This window comes from Guyanagaster necrorhizus (genome assembly GCF_019112545.1).
Source record: "Guyanagaster necrorhizus MCA 3950 unplaced genomic scaffold BT62scaffold_20, whole genome shotgun sequence".
NCBI classification, from domain to species: Eukaryota; Fungi; Basidiomycota; class Agaricomycetes; order Agaricales; family Physalacriaceae; genus Guyanagaster; species Guyanagaster necrorhizus.
The window spans coordinates 850,151-877,216 of record NW_025064899.1 but is presented as its reverse complement, the minus strand read 5'-3'; the positions used below and the strand labels follow the sequence as shown (position 1 = coordinate 877,216).

General features: G+C 47.1%; 9 protein-coding genes across 9 annotated transcripts; 5 read left to right on the top strand and 4 right to left on the bottom strand.

The window, feature by feature from the left end:
• Positions 1-55: 55 nt before the first annotated feature.
• Positions 56-1,491, bottom strand: BT62DRAFT_1008704 (uncharacterized protein; the record flags this gene model as incomplete). The annotated part of the gene is made up of 7 exons (XM_043177476.1): positions 56-129; positions 203-551; positions 584-646; positions 704-766; positions 1,152-1,167; positions 1,221-1,313; positions 1,370-1,491. 7 exons carry the CDS (start codon positions 1,489-1,491, stop codon positions 56-58), a joined length of 780 nt encoding a protein of 259 aa, XP_043037515.1.
• A 2,274-nt stretch (positions 1,492-3,765) lies between these two features.
• BT62DRAFT_1008702 (uncharacterized protein) lies at positions 3,766-5,120 on the top strand (the record flags this gene model as incomplete). Its single annotated transcript, XM_043177475.1, has 6 exons — positions 3,766-3,957; positions 4,011-4,041; positions 4,105-4,280; positions 4,330-4,367; positions 4,422-4,749; positions 4,800-5,120. The coding sequence occupies 6 exons, from the start codon at positions 3,766-3,768 to the stop codon at positions 5,118-5,120; spliced, it is 1,086 nt and encodes a 361-aa protein (XP_043037514.1).
• Positions 5,121-6,682: 1,562 nt separating this feature from the next.
• Positions 6,683-7,321, top strand: BT62DRAFT_308919 (uncharacterized protein). The gene is made up of 3 exons (XM_043180460.1): positions 6,683-7,058; positions 7,104-7,154; positions 7,208-7,321. Exons 1-3 carry the CDS (start codon positions 6,822-6,824, stop codon positions 7,211-7,213), a joined length of 294 nt encoding a protein of 97 aa, XP_043037513.1. The 5' UTR covers positions 6,683-6,821; the 3' UTR covers positions 7,214-7,321.
• A 1,165-nt stretch (positions 7,322-8,486) lies between these two features.
• BT62DRAFT_1008700 (uncharacterized protein) lies at positions 8,487-10,637 on the bottom strand (the record flags this gene model as incomplete). The annotated part of the gene is made up of 10 exons (XM_043177474.1): positions 8,487-8,609; positions 8,663-8,763; positions 8,819-9,033; positions 9,090-9,186; positions 9,247-9,426; positions 9,483-9,724; positions 9,766-10,107; positions 10,157-10,235; positions 10,295-10,455; positions 10,507-10,637. The coding sequence occupies 10 exons, from the start codon at positions 10,635-10,637 to the stop codon at positions 8,487-8,489; spliced, it is 1,671 nt and encodes a 556-aa protein (XP_043037512.1).
• A 1,355-nt stretch (positions 10,638-11,992) lies between these two features.
• On the top strand, positions 11,993-14,949 carry BT62DRAFT_934602 (uncharacterized protein). The gene is made up of 11 exons (XM_043186759.1): positions 11,993-12,570; positions 12,624-12,784; positions 12,834-12,915; positions 12,969-13,249; positions 13,304-13,588; positions 13,650-13,823; positions 13,877-13,973; positions 14,032-14,169; positions 14,222-14,241; positions 14,295-14,395; positions 14,449-14,949. The coding sequence occupies exons 1-11, from the start codon at positions 12,386-12,388 to the stop codon at positions 14,575-14,577; spliced, it is 1,653 nt and encodes a 550-aa protein (XP_043037511.1). The 5' UTR covers positions 11,993-12,385; the 3' UTR covers positions 14,578-14,949.
• Positions 14,950-15,492: 543 nt separating this feature from the next.
• BT62DRAFT_1008697 (uncharacterized protein) lies at positions 15,493-17,402 on the bottom strand (the record flags this gene model as incomplete). Its single annotated transcript, XM_043177473.1, has 9 exons — positions 15,493-15,574; positions 15,627-15,755; positions 15,813-15,909; positions 15,959-16,132; positions 16,179-16,463; positions 16,523-16,787; positions 16,855-16,937; positions 16,998-17,158; positions 17,224-17,402. The coding sequence occupies 9 exons, from the start codon at positions 17,400-17,402 to the stop codon at positions 15,493-15,495; spliced, it is 1,455 nt and encodes a 484-aa protein (XP_043037510.1).
• Positions 17,403-17,700: 298 nt separating this feature from the next.
• On the bottom strand, positions 17,701-21,035 carry BT62DRAFT_308458 (OPT oligopeptide transporter). Its single transcript, XM_043180458.1, has 8 exons — positions 20,533-21,035; positions 20,384-20,461; positions 20,261-20,325; positions 19,566-20,206; positions 19,438-19,507; positions 19,171-19,386; positions 18,490-19,120; positions 17,701-18,435 (listed from the first exon to the last, which is right to left on the bottom strand). Exons 1-8 carry the CDS (start codon positions 20,826-20,828, stop codon positions 18,000-18,002), a joined length of 2,433 nt encoding a protein of 810 aa, XP_043037509.1. The 5' UTR covers positions 20,829-21,035; the 3' UTR covers positions 17,701-17,999.
• Positions 21,036-22,024: 989 nt separating this feature from the next.
• Positions 22,025-22,821, top strand: BT62DRAFT_995752 (uncharacterized protein; the record flags this gene model as incomplete). The annotated part of the gene is made up of 4 exons (XM_043190541.1): positions 22,025-22,100; positions 22,152-22,211; positions 22,280-22,375; positions 22,444-22,821. Exons 1-4 carry the CDS (start codon positions 22,086-22,088, stop codon positions 22,819-22,821), a joined length of 549 nt encoding a protein of 182 aa, XP_043037508.1. The 5' UTR covers positions 22,025-22,085.
• Positions 22,822-23,529: 708 nt separating this feature from the next.
• Positions 23,530-25,598, top strand: BT62DRAFT_1078167 (uncharacterized protein; the record flags this gene model as incomplete). Its single annotated transcript, XM_043179364.1, has 3 exons — positions 23,530-23,564; positions 23,599-23,850; positions 24,144-25,598. The coding sequence occupies 3 exons, from the start codon at positions 23,530-23,532 to the stop codon at positions 25,354-25,356; spliced, it is 1,500 nt and encodes a 499-aa protein (XP_043037507.1). The 3' UTR covers positions 25,357-25,598.
• Positions 25,599-27,066: the final 1,468 nt, after the last annotated feature.

Sequence of the window (27,066 nt, the reverse complement as noted above, 5' to 3'; positions counted from 1 at the left end):
TCCGAAAGAAATCTCTGACATCGGCTATAGATCTCTGGTGTATCATATTACATTATCAATGAGCGGATCGTAAAAGATCGTAATCGTCTGCGTATGATGTAATAGTAGACATATTTCCGTTCTTACATCCTAGAGATGAAAGACACGAAGTATATTTGAATACTGCGCACATGCAAATTGAATTCTATGGTATGCAACTCACTCCGCGTATTCCGCGGTTCATCGCCCACGTTTTTGTTCCTGTTGTCGACGACTGAAGTATTCTGATCATGCCCCTTCTCCCGAATTGAAGTGGATTCGATGCGAACAGATCGGAATACAATCCGGAAGTCTAGGAGAGAAGTCATCATTGAAGGCCCTGGCAGCGTAATATATAGTCTGTGTATCATCGCTTTATACTTAGCGCGGAAACTTGTGAATCGAACACCTAGTAAAGTAACTATCGCCCAGCTTGGCTGACACGTCGCTTGCGGATGATAAGATGATGGCCATACGTATATCCTGGCACCTGACCGAGTGAACGCAAGTGAATCGGCGCATTTTTGGACTTCCTTCATCCTTGATTAGCTCCCATGAAGAGTACACTGCTGTCGTCGCTCAGAAAAAAGCCTGAGGTACTGTCGTATTCCAATAGCCTCTTCTCGACCTAACATTTCATCTATCAGCACCAAGTCGCTTCATACGGGTCAGCGGCATCATCCACGGTCACGATTTTCTCCCTCTTGAGTAATTCATGAGAGAACTGACTGCGCTTGGACAGGCCACCCTGGTACAGAAAAACGTCATTAAAGATGAGAAGCAAATCCTTCCTGTTGTCGTAGGTACCTTCACTAAGGTGGTATTATATTACTGAAGATGAAGACTCAGGCAGAGCAACTCGAGGAAGAGAACATGGCATGGGGTCCACGTCGAAGAAGGGAACAGCGTGCCTGAACAGCTCACAGGAACTCGAGACGGTGCCTGAGAGAGGATATATATGGCTGCTGCGAAGATAATATTAGATCTCGCCTAGTCTTGGTGAAGAACGGATTCATAATTAATAATGATGATCATGGTTCGCGATAGTCAAAGTATTATTGATATAAATGCATGTCGCCACTGCGAAAGGGGGCGACGTGTTGGTGAGTCTGCGAGATATCTTTTGTACTTACTTTTGAAGGTGCTATTCTGATATACGTTCAGAGTCCGGGGTGAATCGTCTTTGTTCTCCTGTGGCATACGCTGTGACTATCTGGACTGCGACAAAGTTAGCATAAGAATTCTGGATCCCCTTAGGCAGCTCTAGATCTCCTAATCTCAAGGCGGTCACGATACTGTACGAGAGTGTGATCCAGTATTAATATCACTGATGCCAGGCATTATTATGCACCTCGCTTCCAACGAAGCCAACTCTCCCATTGCTATCAGGAACTTGGAGCCTGGGCCCAGTCGAATCTTGGGCGTGAGCAGTGAGGGTAGTCGCAGTGTGAAGCACTGTACGTCACATGCCATGTGTGCTACTTAGCTTACCTTTACTTATGATATATTAACCTTCTTGGCTATATACTGTAATGTTACTGTAGTGCGCTAGACTGGTTGACCGTCAGTCTGACCACTTTAGTGGTCACAAGTGGGAAAGTGAGATGAGAGTGACTGAAGAGTCTGATAAATTAGGATTCGGATTTCGCAAGTTGCAGCGCCGTCGCGGGTGGCCGTGAAAGTCAGGTGAATGTCACGAGTTTTCTTCGGACCGATGCAAACCGCGTGTTTTTGCTGCATTCTTACCATTACTTACTGCGCTTCATGCACCATGGAAACTCCATGGAAAGAATCTTTCATTCCGGGTATTCCTCTCGATAACTTTGAATTATTTTTTTTTGCTACCGAAACCTGTCTTCTCACCCGCAAAATCTTTCCAATCTGCATGAACTCCCTTCAACAACGATCCCGACCTTACTATATACAGCACATATCCAGTCAGTATGAGCTGTTGTATATTCCAAGCAAGTACCACAAGCAGGATTCGACGTGTACACGACAATATTCGCGATGGACGCATCTCGGTCCCGAGCACACACTACCAGATGCTCTCCGTTCAGGTTGGCAATGATCTCGATCCAGCAACTCCGCCTCAGGAATTCCTGACATATGCACTCGCCTCAGGGGAACCAACTGGTCATCTAAATGAGAACTACGGACTCGGGGGCCGGGACGATATGGTCTTATGCACCAATTTCCTCGTATTTTTTCTCACGCTCTTCCGGTCGTAGAGCCATCAGACAATTTGTTGACTGCGATATGTTTTCCCTTCAGACTGTATCATACTGTGTATCGGTATGAGCAATTCTAGGGTCATGCCTGTAATAACCCCTTCCTAATGGGCCGGTTTAGCTTCTTTCATCCTTTGTCAACTCGAAGACCCTTCTTTCTCCGCTTGACGCTCATAATCTGAGTTTATCTCGGTACCGAAAGCTTCCGTGCCAAGGGACACCTCATTGTCTCATCATGTCTTGTCCGAAGTACTGCATGTTTTCCAGGCGATTCGATCACGGTACGATAAAGGGTCATCAAAGCTATCAAGTCATCACCTCTGCCATACAGCGTACCGATTTTTTGAATCTATGGGTTCATTGCGACAGTTCTCGCGATATGGGCCTGTTACACGGCTTCGTGCTTCATTCGTGTGGGTCTACGAACCTTTCCCTTCTTCTTCACATATATGAGGGTCTCTTTATGTTCAAACTTGTCGGACGTTATTGTAGGACGTTTATCTGATGAAGTACGAAATATCCCCATTGACGGCGTAAAGTATGTGCCGAGATCTCACTTATAGATCACTATCTAAATACAGTCGTTACAGCTAACTTTCGTGGCTGGCCGTTCTGGATTCCCCCCCTTCACGGAGTCTTTCCTCACCTCAACGACGTTCACACATTCTTCTCTCACCATTATGGTCTGGGTTATTCTACATAAAGTAAGAGAACAACGTTGTAAGCACTCAGTCGGCACAGTATGGGTGAAATGACTTTATTGACAGGGTACAACAGGCATGGTAGATGATGCTTCTAGCCACAACAAATCAGAGGTCTGATGCATAGCATTATTGCAAATATGCTTCCAGAGCTTTAGTCTTACTATCCCAAGTCAGAGAACAAAGGCTAACCCAGACCATAGTAGCAGACTAAGCAAAGTGGTTGAGAATCGAGGCAGCTCCAGTGAACCACCAATCTCTCCCAAGAAAAGGGCTGCACTGCAAGACACAGATAGGTTTTCAACCATTACAACCTATGCAGAATCCACTGATTCTCTTCCCTTGTTGCCAGAACAATTAGTGGCTCAAATGCAGAGCCACTATGGCGCTCGAGGAGTTACTCGTTTGGTAGTGCCTGAATCTGATAACAGTCGGACACAGAGGTGCCAGACCATATCATGGGAAGTGATAGCCCAAGACTTTGGTCTTTGTAGCAACCAGAATCATGTCTAGGAATAACTTCGAAGTGTCACTCACTAGATATATAGTTCGTTCGAGGCATGTCAGCAAGGTATTGGATTATTGTTATCCTACGTCACTTCGGATATTTATTATACATCGCCGTAAGCACATTACTGCTAATAACAACTGTCCATCTCTTTTCCTCGGACCGGCCAATAACAAATATATAGCGCGTGTCTGATCATATGAGTAACACGTGTGCGTGTCAACGATTGCCAGCCACGACGTTACCATCTATTGTCCAAACCAAAGGTTTGTTGCTCGACGTTTAGCATCCACTGTCAACCGTGACAATGTCCAAACAGCCACAGGAAATGTACCAGCGAAAATTTAACATATCTATCCTCAGTCCCAACCTTGACCAGTTCTGGGTTGACACGAGGCTCTTCCTCGAACAATCAGGTTACAGATTACCCCCCAAGTTCGATCCCGCGTGGGTACCAAAAAATGCGATCGAAGAGCGACAAGCTTTAGCTCGATTTCCGGTACGATTCTGTGACATCCGTACATTATCTTTCTCATCGTCAGGCTCTTTTAGCGAGATTTCCTTACATCTGCGGTACGACTGAGTGATAACACACCTGTCATCCTGAAGAGAGTCGAAATAGGATCACCGTAATTCGAAATATCAGTTCTATTCTCGTCACCACCTCTCTCCCTTGATCCACGAAATCATTGCATTCCTATCCTTGACGTCGTGAAACATGGCGACCACGCAATCCTTGTGCTCCCGGTATTACGACTCTTCTGGGATCCTCCTTTCGATACCGTAGGAGAAGTGATCGAATGCTTTAGACAAATATTTGAGGTGTGTATAGTATCTTTCACTTCTTTCGTACTAACTGAGGCGATACCAGGGCATCCAGTTCATGCACCAACATTTCGTCGCACACCGGTAAGTCCATCGTTCTGAGTGTACCTAATTGCCTGACTCTTGACCTATATGGAGGGATTGCACGCTCATGAACATCATGCTGGATCCCACAAAGATGTATCCAAAAGGTTTTAATCCTGAACGACCTTACATGAAGGTTGACCGTAGTGGTCACGTTTCGCCAAGTTGCACGCGAACTGCGTGCTGGCCACGGTATTACCTCATCGACTTTGGACATGCCCGTCGATACGATCCAGCAGATGGTATCCCTAATGAGGCGATCATTCGGGGAGGAGACAAAACGGCACCTGAACATTGCCACCCTGATCCGTCATTAGCGTGCAATCCGTTTCCTACTGACATATATTACCTTGGAAATCTGCTCAGGGAGTATTTCCTAGATGTACTTGCTTCTCGAACTCGCACTAGTCTTATACTGAATGTCGCTTTTAGACAAAGGAACACTGCAATCCTACCAGAATAGGACTGGACTTTTTACGGCCGCTCGTAGAAGACATGGTGAAGGAGAATCCTTCTGAACGGCCTACCATAGATGATGTGGTAATACGGTTTGACGCGCTGGTGAAATCACTTTCTTTTTGGCGTCTCCAAGCCGTGACTCAACTGGGAAATCAACCACTCTCATTTCCTTTCGCGTATTTTGTTCGCCGCTTAAAATTCGCTCTCATGTTTAGATCTCCGTTACAGAAGATTGCTGCTCCGCCTTCTCGGGTCTTGCCTGCTATGCAGGACTTTTATACTGGGAATCGATAGCGAGTTGCTGAGGCATCTGGGGGTTCCCCCGCTTCAGCTGTGTTATAGACGCAGAAGCCGTTCGGATAATTCACTCATACCGTAATAATATGCCGTCACTGACATTTATGAAAGGAATGCAACGTCTGAAAGATAAAAGGGTGCAAGGCAGTTTATAATGGACGCCTGAAGGTAGTTATACCCGTTTTTTTGGGATAATGACCGCCTGGGAGGCTGCGCTGAAGGTCATGGTGCAACGACGTAGACCATATTTTGTTAACTTACTGCGTCTTGAGCCGCAGCGTGATCACTGACCAGACCAAGACCAAGCCCAAGAAGGGATGTGATATCAGCAATGTCAACGTGTTCAAGGAGATGAGTCTAGTTGGTTCAGCAGCGTCTAGGTACGTTCCTTCTCCCTGTATCTGACTCAGTGGTTAAATGCACAGTGTCCAATGCAGATTCCGTCTAGATGGTGGTGGAGGTTTCGAGTTCAACTGTTCACAAGATAAAGGCTCTACTCTTGTGCTTCCCAACGGTGCAGCACAGTACCACGCCTCCAATATATCCCAATTTCGCCATTATGTTGCTAAAAGGCCCGCACATGCTCGCGGTAGAGAGGCTCCCAATGAATAGTTGTATCCGGTCACCGGCTACGATAAAGCTTTGTTCGTGAGGGCCGGCCTCTATCTTCGACCCTGCTGATGCGTGTTCGTTCTCAGTCAAATTCCTTGTCGGCAGGGTAATGTTGCAACGCTGCCTATCATCTCCACAAACATTATTCTAATCAATGCATCTTTCCCCGTGGGTTCGGCATCTCTACACGTACCAGAGCCTTTCTTCTTCATTTCCGTCTTGGCACGGTGAAGATCAGGAGCAATGCAGTCGTTCAGGAGCCGGTCCGCCCAACATGGTGATTTTCTTGACTTGCCCTCTCCTACGTCAGCAGGCCCGTATGCCGTCCCTCGATTTTGACAGTGCCTCGTTGAGCCGAAGTGATCTTGCACAAACGTTGAACGAAGACATGAAGACGTGTCTAATGCTACTCTCCGCGATGGTCCCAAAAATGGCTAAGTTTGAGCGTAAGGTTGGGGTAAGCTGGTTCGTGATCGACGCATGAGCCTCCATCATTCATGCTGAGGCGCAGCCTGTAGGACTCGGTCTGTCTCGGATGTCAGCAAGCCCTTCCCCTACCCCTTCGGCCGATACGGGAATTCCTTGGTTATTCAACTCAGTATGCTACCGGCTCTTTCTCGGAAGATCACACATCTCATCGCTTCCATGTTTTAGCCAGTAATGTTTGTGGGACGGAGAAAGAAACTGGTTGATGACCATTGTCTGCAGTATGGCCGCTTTCTCACCTGCTCTTCAGTCCAACATCGGCTCATTCTGTTCAGCCCATTAGAAGCAGCATGGCATCTTCGAGACGTGCTCATACTCAGTACAATTGCTGTGTATAGGGACCTGGCGCGGAGAGAAACACGAGTGTTAATTCTCCGGGTCCGCCAGTTCTACACTGTAGGCTTCCATTCCTACTCGATCTTTGTTGTGCTCGTGAGTTTGACCAGGACATCGCCAAGGAAGTGAAGGGCGCCACCGCCGAGGCAGGAACTAATCAAAACCCAATGGACCTTCCACGCTTCGACTTTGAGCACGATAAAATAATTCAAGGACAGATTTGCACCTGCCCCTCACTCCAAATCCCTCGGACTCGCGGATCTTATGGCGAATGCTAGATCTTTCCAGCTACATGTACTTCTACTTGTACGTGTTTATGCTCTAGGTATTCATTGCGAGCGTATTACCAACGGAGTTTCTCAACGCATGTGCGAGAATCAACGAGTTCATCTTGGCGACTGTTCATTTCCCTGTTCGAAAAGTCAGCTCATGCTCATATCTCACCTGCAGCACTCGCATGTTAACTTGGCAATCACGCATTGCGCGTGGTCCTCGGCCAAAGTGTGTTTACGCACATTCTTCGGAGTAAATGCTCATTCATGGCAGGGCGACCATGGTTTCAACATCCCCTTGATTATGACGTTATCGTTCACAAAGGTGCATACCTTGTCTTCTCTGTTTCGATAATGGATACTGAAAGGGCAGCACAGGAATAGCTATGCTTGAAGCGTGGTAATCGGGCTGATAGTGATAAGTCGGACGCACTAGTTCTTTTTATTCTACCATTTGTTGCCATTGAAATTTCTCATACGTCGGCTGCTCCCTTGAAGTGTGATCAGAGAGGAGCGTCGAAACAAAAAAGACCGACTTTCGGCACTTTTACGGATGATGAAGCGTATATCGAAAGAAACATCGATTGCTTCTGTCCTAGATGGTAACCATGTCAGTACCCATAGTTCTTGTATCTAGGTGGGGAGCCCACCTAGATACATCTGACCATCGGATCTTGGAAAGCGCTCAGATGTCTTTGTACAAAACAGTCGAGCGACACGATCGGAGGCGCGAGGCGTTGCAAGAACACTGGACATTCAACCATCACAATGGAAGGAAATGGTGTAGCAGGTTACTCTTGGGAGCACGGCACACTTTTATAGTTAATTGATTTGTGATTGATGCTAAGATTTCCAGCGCTTGCCTACAGCAGGAAGATTACTATTCTGAGATTGGCCCCACCGGTGCCTATGTTAACCGAGTTGGTACGGATGAAGACTGGAATAGGGAAATAAGCGCTACGGTTTATTGCTGATATCAAGGTCCCTCCTTTCTCGTCGTAGCCATCACGGCTCTACTCGCGATTCTGCTCATCGCCGGGTTTGCTGTATACTGCGCTGAATCGTTGCTCTGGCGGATTCTCAGGCATAGATTGCTACGAAAGCAGACTCGTGGACTGGATCTCATTTGTGGCGGAAGGTGAGCCTGACTCTTTCCACCACTGACCACACAATACTGACGAAGAGTCTGAAAGTTTTTCCAGTCTGTTTGCTACTAGGGTATGCCACGATCACTTCGACGAGGTCGTCATCGTTGAGCCGGAAGCATGGGCGGATGATCCGAATGCTAAGCGCCAGGATGCATGGAATCAAGCGAAGCCTCGCTCTCGTATCAGGCAGTACAGGTCCTTACAAGGTTGTCTCAGAGTTGTTTAAACCACTTCAAGGGACTGACTAGCTGAGATCAGGGAAGGCCCTTTAATCATTTGCTTTCATGGCTTTATGTAACCTTTTCCCTGACCCTGTAAAAGAATGCGAAGCGTCAGATGTACAGTAAGCGCCTGATATTCAGCATTTCTTTTTTGCAAGTGTTGGATCTTCTGATTACCCGAGTTCGATGTGGGGACGATGGCCAAAGAAACCGTATAATCAGTGCCATGGGACGCTTCCCGACACAGTGATTCATCCTCAAGTTTCTTCATCAAGGACAACTCGATCCCTACCTACGCGGGGCTCTAATCAAGTTCCACATTACTTTGAACATGAGGCTCAATTGAAAGAGATAGATTGGCGGTGCGAGGAGCACTCGAAAGTGCCACAATGCTGAGCCTGCCTGGGCATCCTATCCAACATGTCAAACATGGGGAGGGCGCTATGGTTCATTTTCGAACTCACAGTGAAAGAGAGGTCTGTTAGCTTCTTCATATACCAACGAAGCCAGGCACCTTCAGAGAGGGTCTCCCCTGGAACTGGCACCGTAGTTGCGAACGCATAATCTAGAATCAAAGAGAGGATATTTGGATCAAATCGACAGGATGCATAGATACATACCGAATACTTTCGTTGTATTCCTGAATGTGACGCCGTAGATCAATTTCCGAATTGAACATTGAGAGAGAATAACGGGTACGCACCAAAGTGGTTCAATCTTATCCGCGTGTATCCGGAAATACTTCTTGGAAAAATCCTTGGGCAGCGAGACGGGGACGGTTTGCATTAGCTTATTCAGACAGATAGCACCATGGATTGCTTTTGAGAGTCCTTGTCTATAGAACGGTTATCAGTCAGATCTGAGCAAGAGCTGGCTGCCGAATGTACGCACCCAAAATTAGGATTGACTCTCATTACGCTGTCTCCAGAAGCGATCCAATTCGATGGTAGGTTGACTCCCTTCTCATATTTAATCCAAGTTGATGGCGCTATTAGGGACGGACCATGTTAGAAAAGCTTGCGGGCAAGGAGAGAAGAACTAGCCCTACCAAAACGGACTTGGCTGCACACCATAGTATCCTGTACCTCCTCCAACATATCCAACATAGCAAACCACTCCTCTGGAATTGGAACCTCAGTAATGAGGCTTCGAGCCCAAGCTTTTGCTTCTTCCAGAGTCTTTGGTAGCTCATTGTCGTTTGAACCGGTAATGCTGAAACAGAGTTGTACTGGAGGGTGCAATTATTAGCCTAGTATTAAAACGCTTTCAGAAAAATGTCTTAACTGAAATCACCGTCAATCTTTTGACTGAATATGCATCGTTTCTCCTTGGTTGCATCTGGGATAAACATATATATCACCCCACATATATCATACGGGACAGGGAGTCCGGGTAGCTTCCTCCCTAGCTCGGGGTTGACATGCAATTGGAGCGTTGAGTAAAGAACTTTCTGGTTATAGGAGATCTTCAGTTTGTCGAGGGGTGATTGATTTTTTGCATATGTATCGCTGATGCCATATCCCTCCCTTCGAAGCCAATTTCAGACCAGCGGCCGCAGATCCGGTACAATCTGTGGTGGAACAGATTAGAGAAGAAACAGATATGAAAGCGAAATCTAGTCCGACCAACGACGAGAGAGGCACCGATGTCGGTCATGTCTCCATCCGGAGAACGGACTGTTACCTTGTCGATAAAGTGAGGATTGGACACATCTCGTGAGACACCAACGACTGTTCCGATGACTTGTCGAACGTCCTTGTAGTCCCCACTGAGAATGATACGACGAAGAAATGTTTCAAGACCTGAACGACCAAGGTAGAGCGTTTTGGTTAGACAACCCCCGTATTCTTTGTAGGGCGTCATAGCCTTGCTTCCCCACATGTGGAGGTGCGGATAGTTAGGTCCTATTCTACTCAGGTACTTTAGATAAAATTTGATATGAAGGAGTTGGGACTCACCTGGTGGAAGACGATTTACATTCGTCTGCAAGGTTGGGAAACAACCTTTCCAAGGAGATATATCCAATGGCAAGTAATACTGTAGGCGGATAAATAATGTCTGGAGTCGAAAGATAGGATAGGATGGATGGAACTCACAATGAAATGATTCGTATTGCATAATTCTTGTGCGCTTGTTTTCTTGATTCCATGCGTCGGTACGTTTGGCATCCGAAGAGCTCAGCCACGCCTCTGGCTCGACGATGATGACATCTTCAAAATGATCATGACACACACAGGCGGCGGTCAGGCCTGCAATACTGGAAACCACATGAACGAGGGAATCGCAGGGTTTTGGCAGGACTACCTACCTTCCGCCACAGACAACAGCTGTGCCCTGGATTTTTTTGTCAGGGAGTCGGCGTCCGAGAGTATCGACATCTAGGACACAGGTCTGCTTCAGGAGAAATCTTTGGCGTAAAGCACGTTCAAGAAATAACATGGCGCAGTATATGCCTGATAGGATAGCAGCAGCCTGAGCCCATAGAATGTTTATGATTGTTCCAGGATATCTGTATGTTACCCTGAAGGGTTAAATAGTACCCTGTGGTCAACGAACGGGCGATATCGATCGCGTTGCTAAAATTTGTGGCGTCTGCAGAGAATGTAGAGTGATCTCTGCCTAATATCACGCAATTGAATATGTACTTACTGCTCAGGCAACGATGAATGATTACAATAACAATAGAGTACAGAGGCGAAGCCTCGAAGCCTGGGAGTGACGATTAAGGCAAAATGACAATGAGAGAGCATAGCTCATCCCACCTAGGGATACAGGATGGAGGTGAAGGTGAAGGTGAGAATGAGACAACCGCACCGATGTCTCTCATGAATCAGCATCTGCCAAGAATTGGCACTGAGTCAGACGGAACAGGTAACTCATCCTCATGGACGAAGCAGTGCTTCGTGGTGGTGAAGCCTGCAGATAATACCGATAGTGGATACGTGTACTTGTGTTTCCTTCATATTAGACAGAGAAAATGATTCTATGACTATGGCCGCAGTCCAAAAGCGTTGAAGCCGAGTCAAGATTAGGTGCGAATACGAAAGTCCAAGGTATGTCCGCTGAGTGCCTCGTCAAGAAATCTGTGTGTGATGCCGAGGAAGCACGAGACAGAGTCGAATTTGTGTATCCTTACGGGGCACCCATAGCACATCCCGTTATACTTCAGACGGCGGGAAACAATAACTTGAAAGATCCTTTATGACCGGTCGGAATAGACAGCCTGACAACATCATCTGGAGGTCCAGGATCGTACTTCAAGACGATGCTCTTGTCATGCCAGCTTCTAGCCATCACCCTTGCCACCAGAATGCTGGTGGCGAGGCTACCTCTGTTAGCGTCTAGTCTGGGATAACGTTGCGTCGTGATCTGTGCAACCTATTAGAAGAAGGGATAACGGACGGAACTTCAGCAACGAGCGACCTCTTTCGGTCCGCACCTGAGAGCGGTAGCACCTCGACCTTATAGACACATTTTTTCCATCAGGTGTCCAGATGTAGCATATGGTCAGACCTCGTCGTGCAGGGTGGTACAGCATTGAGGGAAGTGCATAGGCAGAGCAAAGGAATCAAGATGGGTAGAAATCGCCATTATCAATCCCGCTAAGCATTCCTGCTACGTTAGTACTAGGTCTTTTATGGAGGGATCGTGGTCACCGAGTTATTGTCCGTCCCCGAGGCCCGAGGTCACGGGAATTATTGAGTAGGGAAATATTTTGCGGCGTACCAGAGAAAAATCCCCGGTGTGGCACTGCCATTATGATCTGTCACAGTTTATATGTGACTCTGTTGCCATCACGCCCCAGTCTTAGGCCCCCGTCTTCGTAGAGCTGTTTCTCAGACTTTATTTCACCAACCATCGTGACACCCTGCCCCATTCCTGAGACTTTTGTCGCCGTATTCCAGTCTCTTTGACGATTCTGGACGATTACGATTTATGCTCCTTTACTGCCAATCCAATCCCGTCCTTCAAGCCTTCAGTAAATCAGAAATCGATCTTAGATACCGCACTGTGCGGAACAAACGTGGCTCTTACACGCCTTATTTGCGATCGATGATTGCTATTCGGGGAACGACTCTGCTTCGGCTTCATTCCCAAATCATTTACATGATATCCATGTTCGACGGAGAGAATGATTGCTTCATTTCCTTGTGACATCAAGCACTTTCGTTCCTCTTCGTGCCAACATGGGTTCACTATCGACTGCCAGCGCTGTAGCGTTGGTTCTGTACTGCGCTGGGTCACTTCTTTGGCGATATCTCAGATACAGGCTCCTTAGAAAGCAGACTTGCGTACCCGATCTCGAACAGCTGGGATTTTCCAGGAGCACGGATAAGAAGATCCACGGTACAGCGGTTATTTGTGGTGGAAGGTGCCACATTTATATACTTTACCTTCGGTGCAATATTGACAATGATTATTCAGTCTTGCGGGCCTCTTTACTGCTCGTGTTTGCCATGATCACTTCGATGAAGTCGTCATCGTTGAACCGGAAGTATGGGCGGACCGGCCGGATGCAAAGCGCCAGGATGTGTGGAATCAGGAAAATACCCGTACCCGCATCATGCAATACGAGTCTTTTCATGGTGCGTCTACCGTCATTCCAGTATCCATATTTACTGAATAAGTTACCAGGACCCCTACAACGACTCGCCTTTATGGCACTATGTAATCTATTTACAGGCTTTGCAGGAGAATGCGAGGCGTCAGATATACGGTATCTACGTGTTTAATGCGTTGGTTTTCGGAGCTTGATAAGTCGTTCTCTAGTGTTGGATCTGCTGATTATCCGGTCTCGACGTGGGGACGTTGGTCGAAGAAACCTTATGATCAGTATAATGGCGTCCTTCCCGACACAGTATTTGCTAGTCGTCCTGGTTTCGAAACGCTTCTGCGCCGTTTGGTCCTCGGCGGTCGTTACAAGAATATTCGCCAAGTTATTGGCACGGTCACCGGTGTCTCTCGTAACGCATCCAACCCTGAATATCTAGATCGTGTGACAATCCGTACCACCTCAGGCACACGAGAAATCAATGCTGCTCTGGTTGTTGGTTTGTTAACAAGTCAGTTCGTAGTGGACAGATGACTGACTGCCCAGAGCTTAGATTGTACCGGTTCGGCATCGGCGGGTATGAAATGGCTGCGACGCGAGGGGTATGGACAGTCAGAGACTTACCCTAGTGGAAAACTCCCTTTGGACGAACTGAAAATTGCATACGACCAGAAAATCATTTATTCGACGATCAAGTTTCGCGTCCCGCCTGAACTGGGCGAAAGGTTTCCCGGCCTTCCGACATCTTTCAAAAAATGTGGCCTTATCTATGTTTGCATTGCCGACCCTGCGTTGGACTGCCGCGGTATATCGCTTCAGCGTATTGAAGGAAACTTTGGTATGGTTCTTCTTATAATCATTGATTCGATCACGCCGAGCGGTTTATGTTACCATTCCAGTTCAAATTTGCTGTGCCGTTTTTGGCGCAGACGAGCTTCCCCGTACAGTTGAAGAGATCAAAAAATATGCACAGTCGATCGTCACTCGAGACCCTATGCCGCCGTCGCTTTTTCAGATCCTTGATATGCTGGAAGAGGTCGAAGATACCATGACTTGCAGCCAAATTCCATTCCGTAATGTCTTTCCGAAACTAAGACACTTCTCGAGCTTACGGATCGCCGCTCAGCTGGGGCAAGTTATATAAGGTTCGACAAGGCTGTCAATCTACCACCGAATTGGATAGCTATTGGCGACAGTGTCATGAAAGTCAACCCTCTGTTTGGGCAAGTCTATTCGTTTCAAATTTCCGGACTGGAGTTCAAACATTTCGTTGTATTGTAGGCAAGGAGTCGTAAAGGCGCTGATGGGTGCGATATGCCTTAACACCTTGTTGCAAAAGCGTGACGCCACCGCTGGAATCCCGAGAGACTTTTCGGCCGAATTCTTCGAGATGCAGGGTAATAAGATCTCGCCTTTCTGGTAGGTCACCGCTCTCCTATTGTATGCTTGTTGAGCTGAGTGACATCATCAGGGATGCAGACAAGGTTTGGGGTAGGCGTTGTGTCGCCTCCAGCTGAAAATGCAAATTAATTCAGAGCTTCTAGATTACGGATATCATACCACTGTTCCTATCGCTGGAGAGAAGCTGTCCGACAGCTGGTTCCCTCGATGGTACACTAGGAAGCTCATCATGCTTTCGTTTGATGTGAGGTCGCATCTTGACCTCGTCGGAAGAAATCTAACACCCTTTGTCCGCAGGATGTGCAAGCGGGGTCCATACTATGGCACATTAATATGCACCTTGCGCCTCCAATCGATGCTATGCACCCGCGAATCGTCTTGAAGATCCTTTGGACCACCTTCAAGAGCTTGTTTGGGACAGAATAAAATTATAGGCATCTGCCGACGCCGCGATTGATCTAAATCTCATAGCTTTTGTGTCCGTGAAAAAGCACGTCTCTAATAATGGTTTCCGATTTGTGACCTTGCTTGCTTTAATAGTGCTGGCTTCAACAGGGCATCAATGCTCGTCTAAGCACTGATTGCAGGTAGTAACCGCAGTGAATCAATCAGAAATGATGGAATAGCTCTCCCTGTGTCCCATGTCGGTTTGACGAGGGGACAAGTACATACGGCCGAGGGTGTTCGTTCAGAAGAAATTTGCGGAAGACAGTAGTAAATCCTCAACAAGTATGTCGATCCATAGCCATTCGGATAGCATGACATATGTCATAAGAGGTAGTATGAATGGTTGCACTGCGTTATTATGGAATGGGCTTCAGTCTGAGAAGAGGATTACACGTCGGTTCTCTCCTCACGTAAAATTCCGGCCTCAGTTCTGCCCATTAATCTGCCGAGCTCGGATGTCCTCAAACTGTTCGTCTCCGGCGTCCGTATCTCATATCTAATCAGGGGCCGATTTTCGGGACAAATGCCCTTTCACGTCCATTTGAAATCATGTTTAGATTCATGCTGCAACCCCCCAGATTTAGGGTGGGGTTAAAACTTGAGTAAGCTGATCGCTAGGATGAAATTGTGTCCTTGAAGGAATTCCACAGCACTTTGGATATCAGCCCAAGTTGCACAATGTCTATCGGCGGTGCAAGAAGTGTCCTGACATGCCATAGTGCTGAACCTGCTTGATTGTCCTGTCATTACATCAGAAGCTGTTCAGAAAGTACGACGAAGATGATAGTCCTACCGTAAATGACAGCATGGTTAGCCTCTTTAGGTACCACCGAAGCCAGGAATCTTGAGATAAGCTTTCGCCAGGAATGGGGATCGTGGTTGGATATAAGTAATCTAAATGGCAAAAGTAAGGATCAGTAATAACCGCGACCAGATGACCCGATTATTGTACGCGCCTCCCACTTTTGTTCCAATCCTACCGCGCATGCGATTCAGAAGCACAATAGCATACTATGAAAAGGGCTTACCAAAGTGGTATGATCTTATCAGCCTGCATGCGGAAGAAAAGATTGGAAAATCCCGAATGTATTTCGGTCAAATTCTGCAGCAAGACATTAATACAAATAGCACCGAAGAAGGCTTTTGTGCATCCATGTCTGTAACCGTGATTACCTTTAGACAACTGACTGAGAAACAAGTCGGAGTGGACGTACCCATAGATTGGATTGACCCTCATGACACTGTCACCAAGCGCAATCCAGTTCGATGGCAAGTTAACACCTTTCTCATATCGGATATAGCTGGATCCGGCTTGTAGTGCCTATTAGCATTGGCGCCGATATGCATAGAAAGTGCTTACTGAAATGGACTTTGCTACACGTCATGGTTTCCTGCACCTCATCCAAAGCATCGAGAAGTTCGAAGAATGACCGAGGAATCGGCTTCTCGGTAACGAGGCTTCGAGCACATGTTTTGGCTGCATCCAGAGTAGTCGGAAGCTCGCACTCTCCCATAGCACCAAAACAAATCTGGACTGAAAGGCGTCAGCAAAGCATTCGTGAAAGCAACGAATACCTTACTGATGTTTTTATCCACGCGATTAGTATAAAGGCTCCGGTTCTCTTTGGTGGGGTCTGTAGCTAGGCAATAAATTATACCGCATTCAGCAAACGGAACTGGGAGGCCAGGAAGCCTCCTAGACATCTCTGGCGGAATGCGGAACTGGAGCGTCGTGTAATGGAGCTTCTGGTCGTACGCTATCTTTAGCTCATCTAGTGCTAGCTGGTTCCTGTTGTACGAGTCCTTGAAGCCATACCCTTCCCGTCGAAGCCATTTCAGTCCTGCAGACGCAGGCCCTGTGCAGTCTAAACATCTTCATCTAAGCAAAAAAAAAATACATGACCATTCGTATATCAGACCTCACCTACAACAAGAGCGGCTTTGATACTACTTGATCCCTCGAGAGTGCGCACGGTCACTGCGTCGAGGAAGCCAGGATCAGATGCGCTGCGACACACACCAGTGACAGTACCGATAATCTGACGGATGTTTTTATATCTTCCACCAAGGACTAAACGCCGAAGGCAGGTTTCGAGTCCGACGCGGCTGGCATACATAGTCTTGGGAAGGGAGCCACCATACTCCGCGTGTGGTCTCCGTGGTGCGTTCCCCCAGACGTACGTACGTGTCTCGTGGGGTCCGATTCTGTCCATTGATCATTGAATTAAATACTACAAAAACTGAACAAGCCCGGACTTGCTGGATACCAGAGGCTTTACATTCCTCCTCGAAGTCGGGGAACAACTTGGACAAAATCAGGTACCCCATCGTGGGTATCACTATCGCGGTGTTTTGTCACCCAGTCAGTGATGATGATGTCGGCGAACAACTAAACGAACCTTGAAATGTGTCATACTGCAGGACGCGGGAGCGTTTGTTTTCTTGATTCCATATATCTGTACGGCATGCATCTTCGGAGTTCAACCACGACTCTGGCTCTACTATGACGACCTCGTCAAAATGATCATGGCACACGCGCGCCGCGAGGAGACCCCCCACACTACAGCAAGGTAATAACCATGAGATGAGGGGCGCGTCGCCATCAAATTTAGTGAAAGTACTTACCTCCCGCCGCAAATGACAGCCGTTCCCTTTATTTTCTGACTGGGAAGTCTGAGACCGAGTCCTTCGAGATCGAGCACGCAGGTGTGTGTTCGCAGATACTTGCGTCGGAGGGCGCGTCCTAGAAAGCGAGCGACGTAGTATACACACAGCGTTATAGCAAGAGCCCAAATGACGTCCATGTAAAAAGATAGAGAGTGTGTGGAAATCGTAATTCGAGCGAGCGTACGCCTGGCAGAGGGATAACCTGGGCCAATGATGCACCAACATTTGTACGGTCCCCAGGATCTCGCCCAGAACGCCGGTCTCCCCCTTTACTCTGAGTTCTTTGGCAGACTTGGGTAGACTTTGTTGGACACCGAGTTAAATAGGATGAACAGGGTGGGACGCTAGAAAGGACCGGGTTCCAAGGGTGAATGTGCCAGGCGTGAAGCTTCAAAGTTGCAAAGAAAATTGGATCTCCATAGCAAAAAGCCATATTCATTTGGAGTCAATGTATGAATTTCGGCATCTTCCAATGAATTAAGCCCAGACGACAAAAGGAAACGACGAGTCTAAAAGATGGATTTAAAAATTACTCGGGGTAGTGGACTACTTCCTCTCCGGCTTACGCCTCCACATCCACAAACCTCCGGACACTAGTCTCAGTTCATTTTCACGTTTCAAGTTATCCCAAGAGGACAAGGCTACATACGGGCATAGAAAATACATGCTATCTATAAGACAATGGTTAATGACAGTGGTATCTCATTAGCAAACGGGTATGTAATGAGGAACTCCTATGACCAAGTCGACGGTCCAAAAGTCTCTCCTGGATTTAGAGACTTCAACGGCGTACCCAAAACGTCCGCTGTATGCTGCCAAACTGTATTACCCCACCATTTCAATTCAATCCCACCCCTCGGCAGTTGCAGGCAGAGGAACAATAGAACGATGGCAACGGCAGTGCCAGCGTCAAGCGCCGCTGAAAGAACGTAGTTGTATCGCATCCACCAACGGAAGTATCGGCGGCGAATATAGAAGTTGAATATAAACCCAACCAGGGCCCATGATGCGTAGTTCATCCCTGATGCCGGAGGAATGGATAAAGCTCCCGCAAAGAAAACAGGGATATTGACATATCGCCAACTTGAGCGCGGGAAACGACGTGCGAGGTAGTAGCAGGGGATGGGGAGAAGGGCGCCGAGTAGGAAGAACCATAATAACGAATTATATCTATGCCGGTACGACTTAGCATGTTAATAAGATGGGACTGATTAATGAACGTACGATGCGCCAGGCGAAAATACCCGAGTAGGTCCGATACCTCCCCAGATGAACGATGCCGTAGCAAAGGTATTCGAAGATGGACATACGAAGCCATCTTTCTGCGTGGACGAACATAGATCTTCGACGTTCGCAAACATCCAATTCTGGGTGCCCACCGACGCAAAAGCCGCTATGATGACTGAAACGACCTGAATAGAAAACATCGTCCGCGGAGGGATCTTCATATAATGGCCCAACTTCAGGTCTCCAGAAAAGGTAGCAGCCTGGGTCGAGCCCATTACCCCCACCGACTTGAAGATGACATTGGCGACGGCCTTTCCGGGGAGCATGTATCCTGCAATGAGCTCGCACATAACATTGAATGTGATGGACATATTTGAGACGGCATGTATCATGGCCAACGGAAGTGCAGTCACCGCTGAGAACAGGATCGCAAGGAGAGCAGCCCATATGGGGAGCTGGGTAGGGAATATCTCTATGGCCACAAATAGGAACATGACGCCGCAAACCCCGACGACCGCATACCACCAACGAGGGACTTCCGGGTATGCCTGCATCAGTCGTGAATGAACATCACGCTCATCCTTCAGAGATGATCGGAATCGACGAACAATGTCTTGGCGGAACCACACTGAAAGAAGGATGTCAAGACGGTAACCATAAGATGGGGACTAAACTGACAAAACGTGTGGACGACGACAGCAGGGAACATGGCGAAGCTCAGCCCGTAGGCAAGACACAGGGTTGCCGGAAGGAAAATGGGAGAGTAGGCCTGATATTTCTCGGTATCGAGGACGCCATCGGTGATAACGAGGCTAGCATTATAAGTCGATCCCTTATTGTCATACGAGTAGTACGACGAAATCGGCATGTAAGCTGTATTGAGGGCATTGCTGACTGGTAGATACTTTAGTTAGCATGATAATGGACTAGATCATCTATACGCACAATACATGATGGGGGCTACGAGCCAGAAAAACAGTGCAAATGAAACCATAACATTTGCCTCAGACCACCACTGTCAACGGTATCAGTAAATAACAACATTGCATAGGAAACCGAATGATGATGCGTACGGGGGTTACCAACGGGCTGCCTAGATATGATATCATCGACCAATCAAACGTCAAAACGCTCATGCCCAGCCCATATGCACCGAACAACGAATTCACTTTGACGTTATTCGGTACAATCCAACATATCCAGTTGAAAACGCTGAGTGCGGTGAAGAGGTAGCCGGGGATGAAATAGTAAACGAGACTGCCGATGAAGAAGAGCAAGAAGAATCTCTCGCGGGTCATCCCTCCTCGCTCGTGATGTCCATACGTCTTGTGCAGAGTGTTGAAAAGAGCGCAATTAACGATCGCCCCCGGCCAGATCATGCTCGGTGGCCAGACGACATATTGGCGAAGAATCCCGGCCAATGAGAATCCGTAAGCCTGAACGCCGAGAACGAGAAGCAGTTGGTATCCAAATGATAATGTTTGGTGATAGAAGATCCGCTGGGCTAGTATGACGTCGGTCGCATACCCTGGAGATGCGACGCTGGTCATCACCGTGATACAAACATGTTCCTTGATGTTGAACGGCCCCGGATTCAACGACCAGACGAACCCGAACGTGTTGAATCTCGTCTGAGGGAGGATTCTTTCTAGTGCCTTACCAAAAGGTAAAGTAATCAGCTGGATGATTAGACTTGATATGTAAAGCGAGGGATCTGATATAGTACATTAATGGGAATGGGCAACGCTCGTGACAGAAGGAAACATACATCGCAATTCCATCGCTGAATTTATGCATGGAAGAATCAAAGTACAAAGAAGACCGATGAACCACCTAAAAATAGGATTTTCTGGTGAGATCATTTCAACGCACAAGACACATCACAACGCACATCCTGAAAGTATTTACAGGCATATTGGGATCATCGACGCACGAAACGGCAGCACGGACTTCGGGATATAGGGACTGGCTAAGTAGAACCAAAACAGAATGTTAGGGGAAAAGAGACCCAGACCGAGATACGACGTGCGCAAGACTCACTCATTGAAGTTCTCTTCGCTCGAATGCGGGGATACATCCAAATCTGAATATCTCTGAGGAGTGTTCAAATTTGATTCGGTATCGACCTCTGAGGCGGTGTAGGTGGGAGAATGCTTGTATCCAAGCTTATCTAGCGCGACTCCAGGCCTCAAAGGCTCTAGCTTGATATCCTCGAGGTCCAAGTTCGGATCGTTCAGATGTTTGATGAAGTAGCCAGGCTCATCAGAATAGGGTGCATCGACAGCCGTAGCCTGGCTAGCGTTCGACATTGCCATGAACGACGAACGTTTATGCATGATTGTGGCGTCCTCAGTGCGTGGAAAAAGGCGAAAAAAAAAAGATGGATTTGCTGCGGGCCCCCAAGAAGCGATAACGGAGTAAGTCCTCGGTGAAACAGTCGGGTGCGGGCTTTACTTGTTCCCGTAGATGGTGGCAGGCAGCATTGGTGCGGGGACAGTGGTGGCGACAAAGCGTTTTCTTCCAGAGATTTTCCCAAGAGATTTTGTTGTTCCGCCTTATTTGTTCGTGGCTACGGCGCACGCCCTAGCGCGTGATGGGAGAACGTTCTACGAACAAGATCGTTATGAAATCGTCGAAGGGAGCACTACTGCCATTGTACGAAACCGACACCGAAGGTCGGAAGCCACTTGATTGGGGATGTCGATTGGACGACGGAAAAGACGGTCCGAGTTCGTTGGAAGCCTCTGATTCATGTTAAAAAGTATGAGTTCAAAAAACGAGCGAGTGTGCCGTCCGCAAGAACCTAAAGCCAACGAATTAACGTTAATCAGGTGTCTGCATCTCGAAAAAAAAACCGCTTGCAGATGAGAACGAGAAGAACCCCAGAAATGTCCGGCCCTTTTTTTTTTTTGGTAGATCTCTTTGCTAGTGTTCAAGTGCTCGCTGAAATACTCGTCGCACATCGCACAGCTGGCCTGCTTGTATTATATGTCACGCAAGTACGAGAGCAGAGTTGTCATTTCCGGCGGCTACGGAGCTCGAGGATCGCCATTTGTAAACGGTAAGATGACATCACCCGGTGGGCCGTAACACTTGCACCAATTACTAGAAAGGCCGGCAAAGATGAACTACGGAGCCGCCTGAGATAAAGACTCTCAAGCACAAAAGCTCAACACACCTTTCCCATCTTAGCCGCAACCTTGGATGCCGTCAGCTTGATGCATCATTCCCCGGCATCTCATTAGGTCCAATGCAGTTGGATACGGGATTCTGTAGCATGTTGAACCGAAGTCAGCTGCAAAAGGGCCCGTTCATGAAGACAAAGGCAGAATGCAATCTGTTGCGCTACCAGAACGATGGAAGAATAGCGTAATGGAAGGCGCATAAGATTCAAGAACGCGTTGTGGCGTGCTATTTGCAGGTTACAGTTCGAGTTGGCTGTCCAGGTGTGGATTCGCGCGAACACGTGATCCTCGGACGATATGGCCGATGCAGCGATTCTCAGTTCCGATTCGTTCGACGTTGACAATTGACAATTGGATTGAAGGGCTTAACGCCTGTCAAAACTCTAAGTACTGCGCTTCGAGGGAAAAATGTCAGAGGCAGAGGTAAGTAGTGAGAATCAGGAGCACAGATGATGATTCACGTGTATGGCCTAGGTCGCACTTTTTATCTTCACTCTCATCCGCGGATGGACTCGAGTGTACCGCTCGTCGCAGGTGCGTGGCGCGGAACATTAGGTTGATTGATCCTGCCTGACATATTTCAGTGATGATCTCGTTGCCAGACATCGACCAGATGCACCACCGGCCCAGCATCCGGTTATCAAACTGACTCAAAAGTTCGCCATAAGGTGCAGCGATCTAAAAGCGGGTGCATGGCGGTACTTGTCAAGTCAAACGTTCAAACGTAGTACTCTGACTGACATCCATTAATGTTGATGGTTGGCAGGGACGGCCGTGGCGTGTTGGCTTCCGGCTTGCAGGATGCTATATGTATTCCGAAGGTACACGAATTACTGTATATGCTACATTGAAGAGATGGGATGGTAGGAGTAATCTGTTAAGGGGAAGGGTGGCAATGAAGGCACCGAGAAGAGAACGCACACCATTATTTGATTACGGCGTGGAGAAAGGCGTGGCTATGAGGGCTATGATAAGATTTAGTCAGATGCCAAGAAAGGGAGACGAATGCTGCGTACGTCTTCATGGCGAGCTGGTGGAGGCACTGAATGCGAATTCCCAAGGCTATGGCCATTCATTGCCGGAGGGGGTGTCACTGGCACTGGCATCTGTATCTGAATCTCTTCCTGAGCTGCAGCATCCATGAGAGCCTCCAGAAGCATACTGCTCGCCACGCGTCAACAAGAGAAGACACGAAGGGAGAGAAGGGAAGAACTGACTCGATCTCATCCTGCAGCCTTTTCATGATCACACCTGCGGTCTGCAAATTTTTCTCGTGGTTTGCGCGGGTCTAGAAATGTGGAGTACGAAATTGTAATGCAGCTGAGCAGTGGGAGCGAGAAGGCAGTACTTACGGCGGTCGCGCGCGTGTAGGTTTCTCGGAGGGTATTGAACCTCGGGTCAATGAAATATCAGGCCGGCAGGGATAAGCGTAATAGACATGTGCATACTTTTCCTTATACCGAGTACTTGTCTGGGGTTTAGGTTGAGCCTGGATACAGTGAAATGGCAGCAAATACGAAACAGGAGGATAGCTACCTTGCGTGGTGGTTCCATGAGTTGATAAAAGATGGAATCAGTATAGGTTCACACGGTGATAAATGGAGGAGCTGTCGACGTCGGTTAAAAGAGTTAATTGTAATCGTAATCGTAATCTATTGATCACTTTTTTTGACAAGCCTGATGTCAATTGATATCTGGCAACATGCCGGACACAATAAATGTGCTCACCAAGCCTTTCTATGCGGGGGAGGGGGGATTCAATATAGTTAATGGTGGTGTGATTGAAGGGCAGGTGTACAAAGAACAGGCTTTGACAGAAGGGGGGACGGAGGCAAGAGGGAGAAGAACTAAAATGGCATTGGCCGCCGGAAGCCCAATGCGCGACATGTCACACATCACGTAATTGACAGGTCTTGCCCAGTTTCAGTCATGGTCTTATACCCGGCCATGCACAGTCGTTCCCCCCACTTCCCGTCACCTCCTTCATCATGTTCAAGTCTACCTTTCCGTACGAGATATGGTTGAATATCGCCCATTTCATACCCCCGCTCGTCCTTGAGGACCTCTTCAGCGTCAACAGCGCGTTATTTCACCTTGCGATGGAGCAGAGATACAGGCAGATCAGTTTTGCGTATTTGAGCAGGAAGATGCTGAGGCTACTGGTACGACTCAAGTGAGTCTTCTGCTGGATATTGTTTTTCTTCTTCTCTCTCCATGTTCTACCCACTTTTCCACCTTTTCCTCGTTGTCTCTTGGCGCGCAGTTTGGTGTGTCAGGCGCGTTACCAGTTATGGACAGATCCTCCTGCATCGGGGATGGAGCTGGTTACGTGACGCTGGTGATTATCTGTGCCCGTGGCTATACCTTTAGTTTCCCCTTTTCTGGCGTATATATCCAGATTGTTTCATAGCCATTACATATATCCGCTATCTCGTCATTTTTGTATCGAATCTGACGATATGACAGAGATCCCGCCGTTGCCAAACGCGTCCGAATACTCCATATGCATCCACACTTCGTCAACGAAGACTTTGACACGCCGGCTTCGTCGCTTTTCTCGTTTAGAAAGTTTTTCGGACGGAAATCACGGCCACCACGCATCAAGAATCTCGATGATTTGATATCAATCATGGATGACGTTCTGAACAGTCTGCCCAACTTGACAGAGTATCACATTGCATGGGTCGGGCTACAGAGCGCGCCTGCCCCATTTCTATGCACCCCATTTCGTTCTTCACCACTGACGAAGCTTACCCTTGAAATCACCCTGGAGAACCTGCAGACTTTGCTCAAGTCACAACCCTCATTTTTCGGTACCCTACGCGAGCTGGATCTCTTCTTGCGTACAGACCACGCACTCGATGTGGCAGGCTATGACATGATCTTGTCACGTACCCTAGCACCAATGATCAACAGCCTCTCTCTACAGACGCTCTCCCTCCGCCTGTGGGAACCCATTGATATGTCGCCTTTCTTCGCCGCCCTATACCCTCAATCCAACCTCCACACCCTCTCCCTAAGTATACCCCTCACGTTTCCTCATCTAGGCAATCCAGATGGCGTTGCCGCTTTCCTCAACATGCACAGCCGTACCCTCCGCAACCTCTCCCTACGCGCGACCGACTTGAGCTCCCCCATCCCCATTGTCGATGACTCCCTCTCTCAATGGATGCAGCGTGCCTTTTATGCTGTGAATCTCTCCTCGCTTTTCTCTCTCGAGCTGGGGATGGGTAGTATACCCTATGAGAGCGCGCAACTCTGCATTAGCAGGGCCCCTCGGACTCTTGCAAACCTTGTTATGACCGGACGGCATCTCTCCTTGGACGAGATGCGTGGATTGCGAATACCCCGGCTATGCCGCCTTCGTATGGGTCCTGTTACGCTCAGCCCGCAGTTGATGGACTACCTAGCTGCGCGCGTGGTGGTGCAGAGATTGGAGTTGGTGGTTAGTGATGTGGTTCCGCGGGATGGGGAGGAGCCGATATATGAGGATAGGGAGCAGGAAGAGAGTCAGGTATGCAAGTTTTTCGAGGAGATGGATGGGAGGAGGTATGAGGGCTGGGGCGTGAGGCATTTGGAGGTTGCGAGGAATGCGGTGCCGTGGAGGAGGCGTTATGAGGACGGTTTTAGTGACCTTTGGAGCAGATGCGTCCCTTCTTTGAGGGAGGTGGCAGTCTAGTTAATCTCCTCTGCTAGTATGTTAATGACCACTATACCTCTGCAATAACTGCAGAGGTATCATGTATTTTGCCGTGTAAGACGGTATCTCGGCATTGAATGCGTTTTTGTGTCTGCCGGTGTACCGAGGCAGCTGCCGCATGCTGTGTCATTGACTGTAGTTTCATTCCCACGTCTTTTTATATCTAGATAGATACATATCTCAGTATTATATGTACAACTTTTCTATGAGATTCAATAGAGGGAACAAACTATTCAATCACTGGGATATCATAAAAAGATTCACAGTATTGCAAGTACTGTAAATGTAAGTGAGTAGGGTGTACAATATAGGTAAGAGTCACCAACAAGGAATTTCAATATTTAGGCCATTTTAGGCCCAATAATGCCATATTTGGCCATTATGAGCCTGATCTGCTAATTTGGCCTTATATGATGAAGGCTCTTTCAGATAAGATCAATAAATTTGTTTCTAATAATAGATCTAGTCAGACCAATTAATATTGCTCTCAACCATAATAAGACCTCTTGTTACATCACTCATAAGTGGGTCTAAAAAGGACTTATAATTGTCCTGAATGCCTGATAAAGTTCTGGTCAAACTCAATAGCAATCTTATTTAATCTATTATATATACCTAATTTGCCACCTAAAAATAGTGAAAAAAAAATGGGAAGTCAAAAAGTCAGACTGAATTCCCATCTTCATTTTCTTTGCTTACTAATTATACAACAGGAATTCCACAACTCCACCAGAGATTGAACTTGAAGCTTGACAGATTATAAAAAACTATTACAAAATACAAGATTAATAACACAATTAACTACTACACTATAAAGTATACATACTATAATACATAGTCAAGTCATTTTGATATATAAGTGCTACCTATAGACAAATTCACTCAACAGTGTCAAGAGATGTCTTGTTCATCACTAGTGCTGATTGCATAGAAGGTTCAGCTTCACTAGAAATGACCACAGGCATATCTGATACAATAGGTGCTGAATGGGTTGAGCTGGCTTTCTCAGAATCCAAGTTAGGCTCTTTGTTAATCACTTTGAGCTGCTGCTAAAAATTCTTCTCCTTCTCATTGAGAGTTATAAGAACAGTGAGTGATAGAGACTCTCTGTCAGCAATTGCATGTTGTGGAAAAGATGTAGTCATTGCAAAATTTAAGAGTCTTGTGCATCAATCTCATGCCTTTCTTCAGTTGGTTCTTAATTCAGTCAATGTAGTACTTAAAATCAACCAATGGTAGATCTCTTTTCTATGAGTCATGAAGTTTAATAAGTATGTTTGAAAACTCTCAAATGCTGGGTCATTCACTTTCAAAGCTCTGATTTCCTTGAATTTCAAGATCTTATCACCTTTACTATGGTGATCATATAAAGTCACTTTTCTGAAATATTCAGAGGCTGATGTATCTTGATCTTCTAGGTCATTATCATTGTTATTTCACAGTTGCCCACCATATAAGTTGATTTGCTATTGTATAAATGATGCAGCATAATACTCACTGCATGGAAAATTCAATATTTATAACTTAAAATATTGAATTCTTCATGCAGTGACTATGAGAATCTTAATTAAGATGGATTTTGATATAATACCAATGAATAACAAAACAATAATCACCTGTTCTGCTGCATCTTCAAAGTTGGTTCACAACTGATATACATCCTTAAGAAGGCCATGCATTTTCTCATTG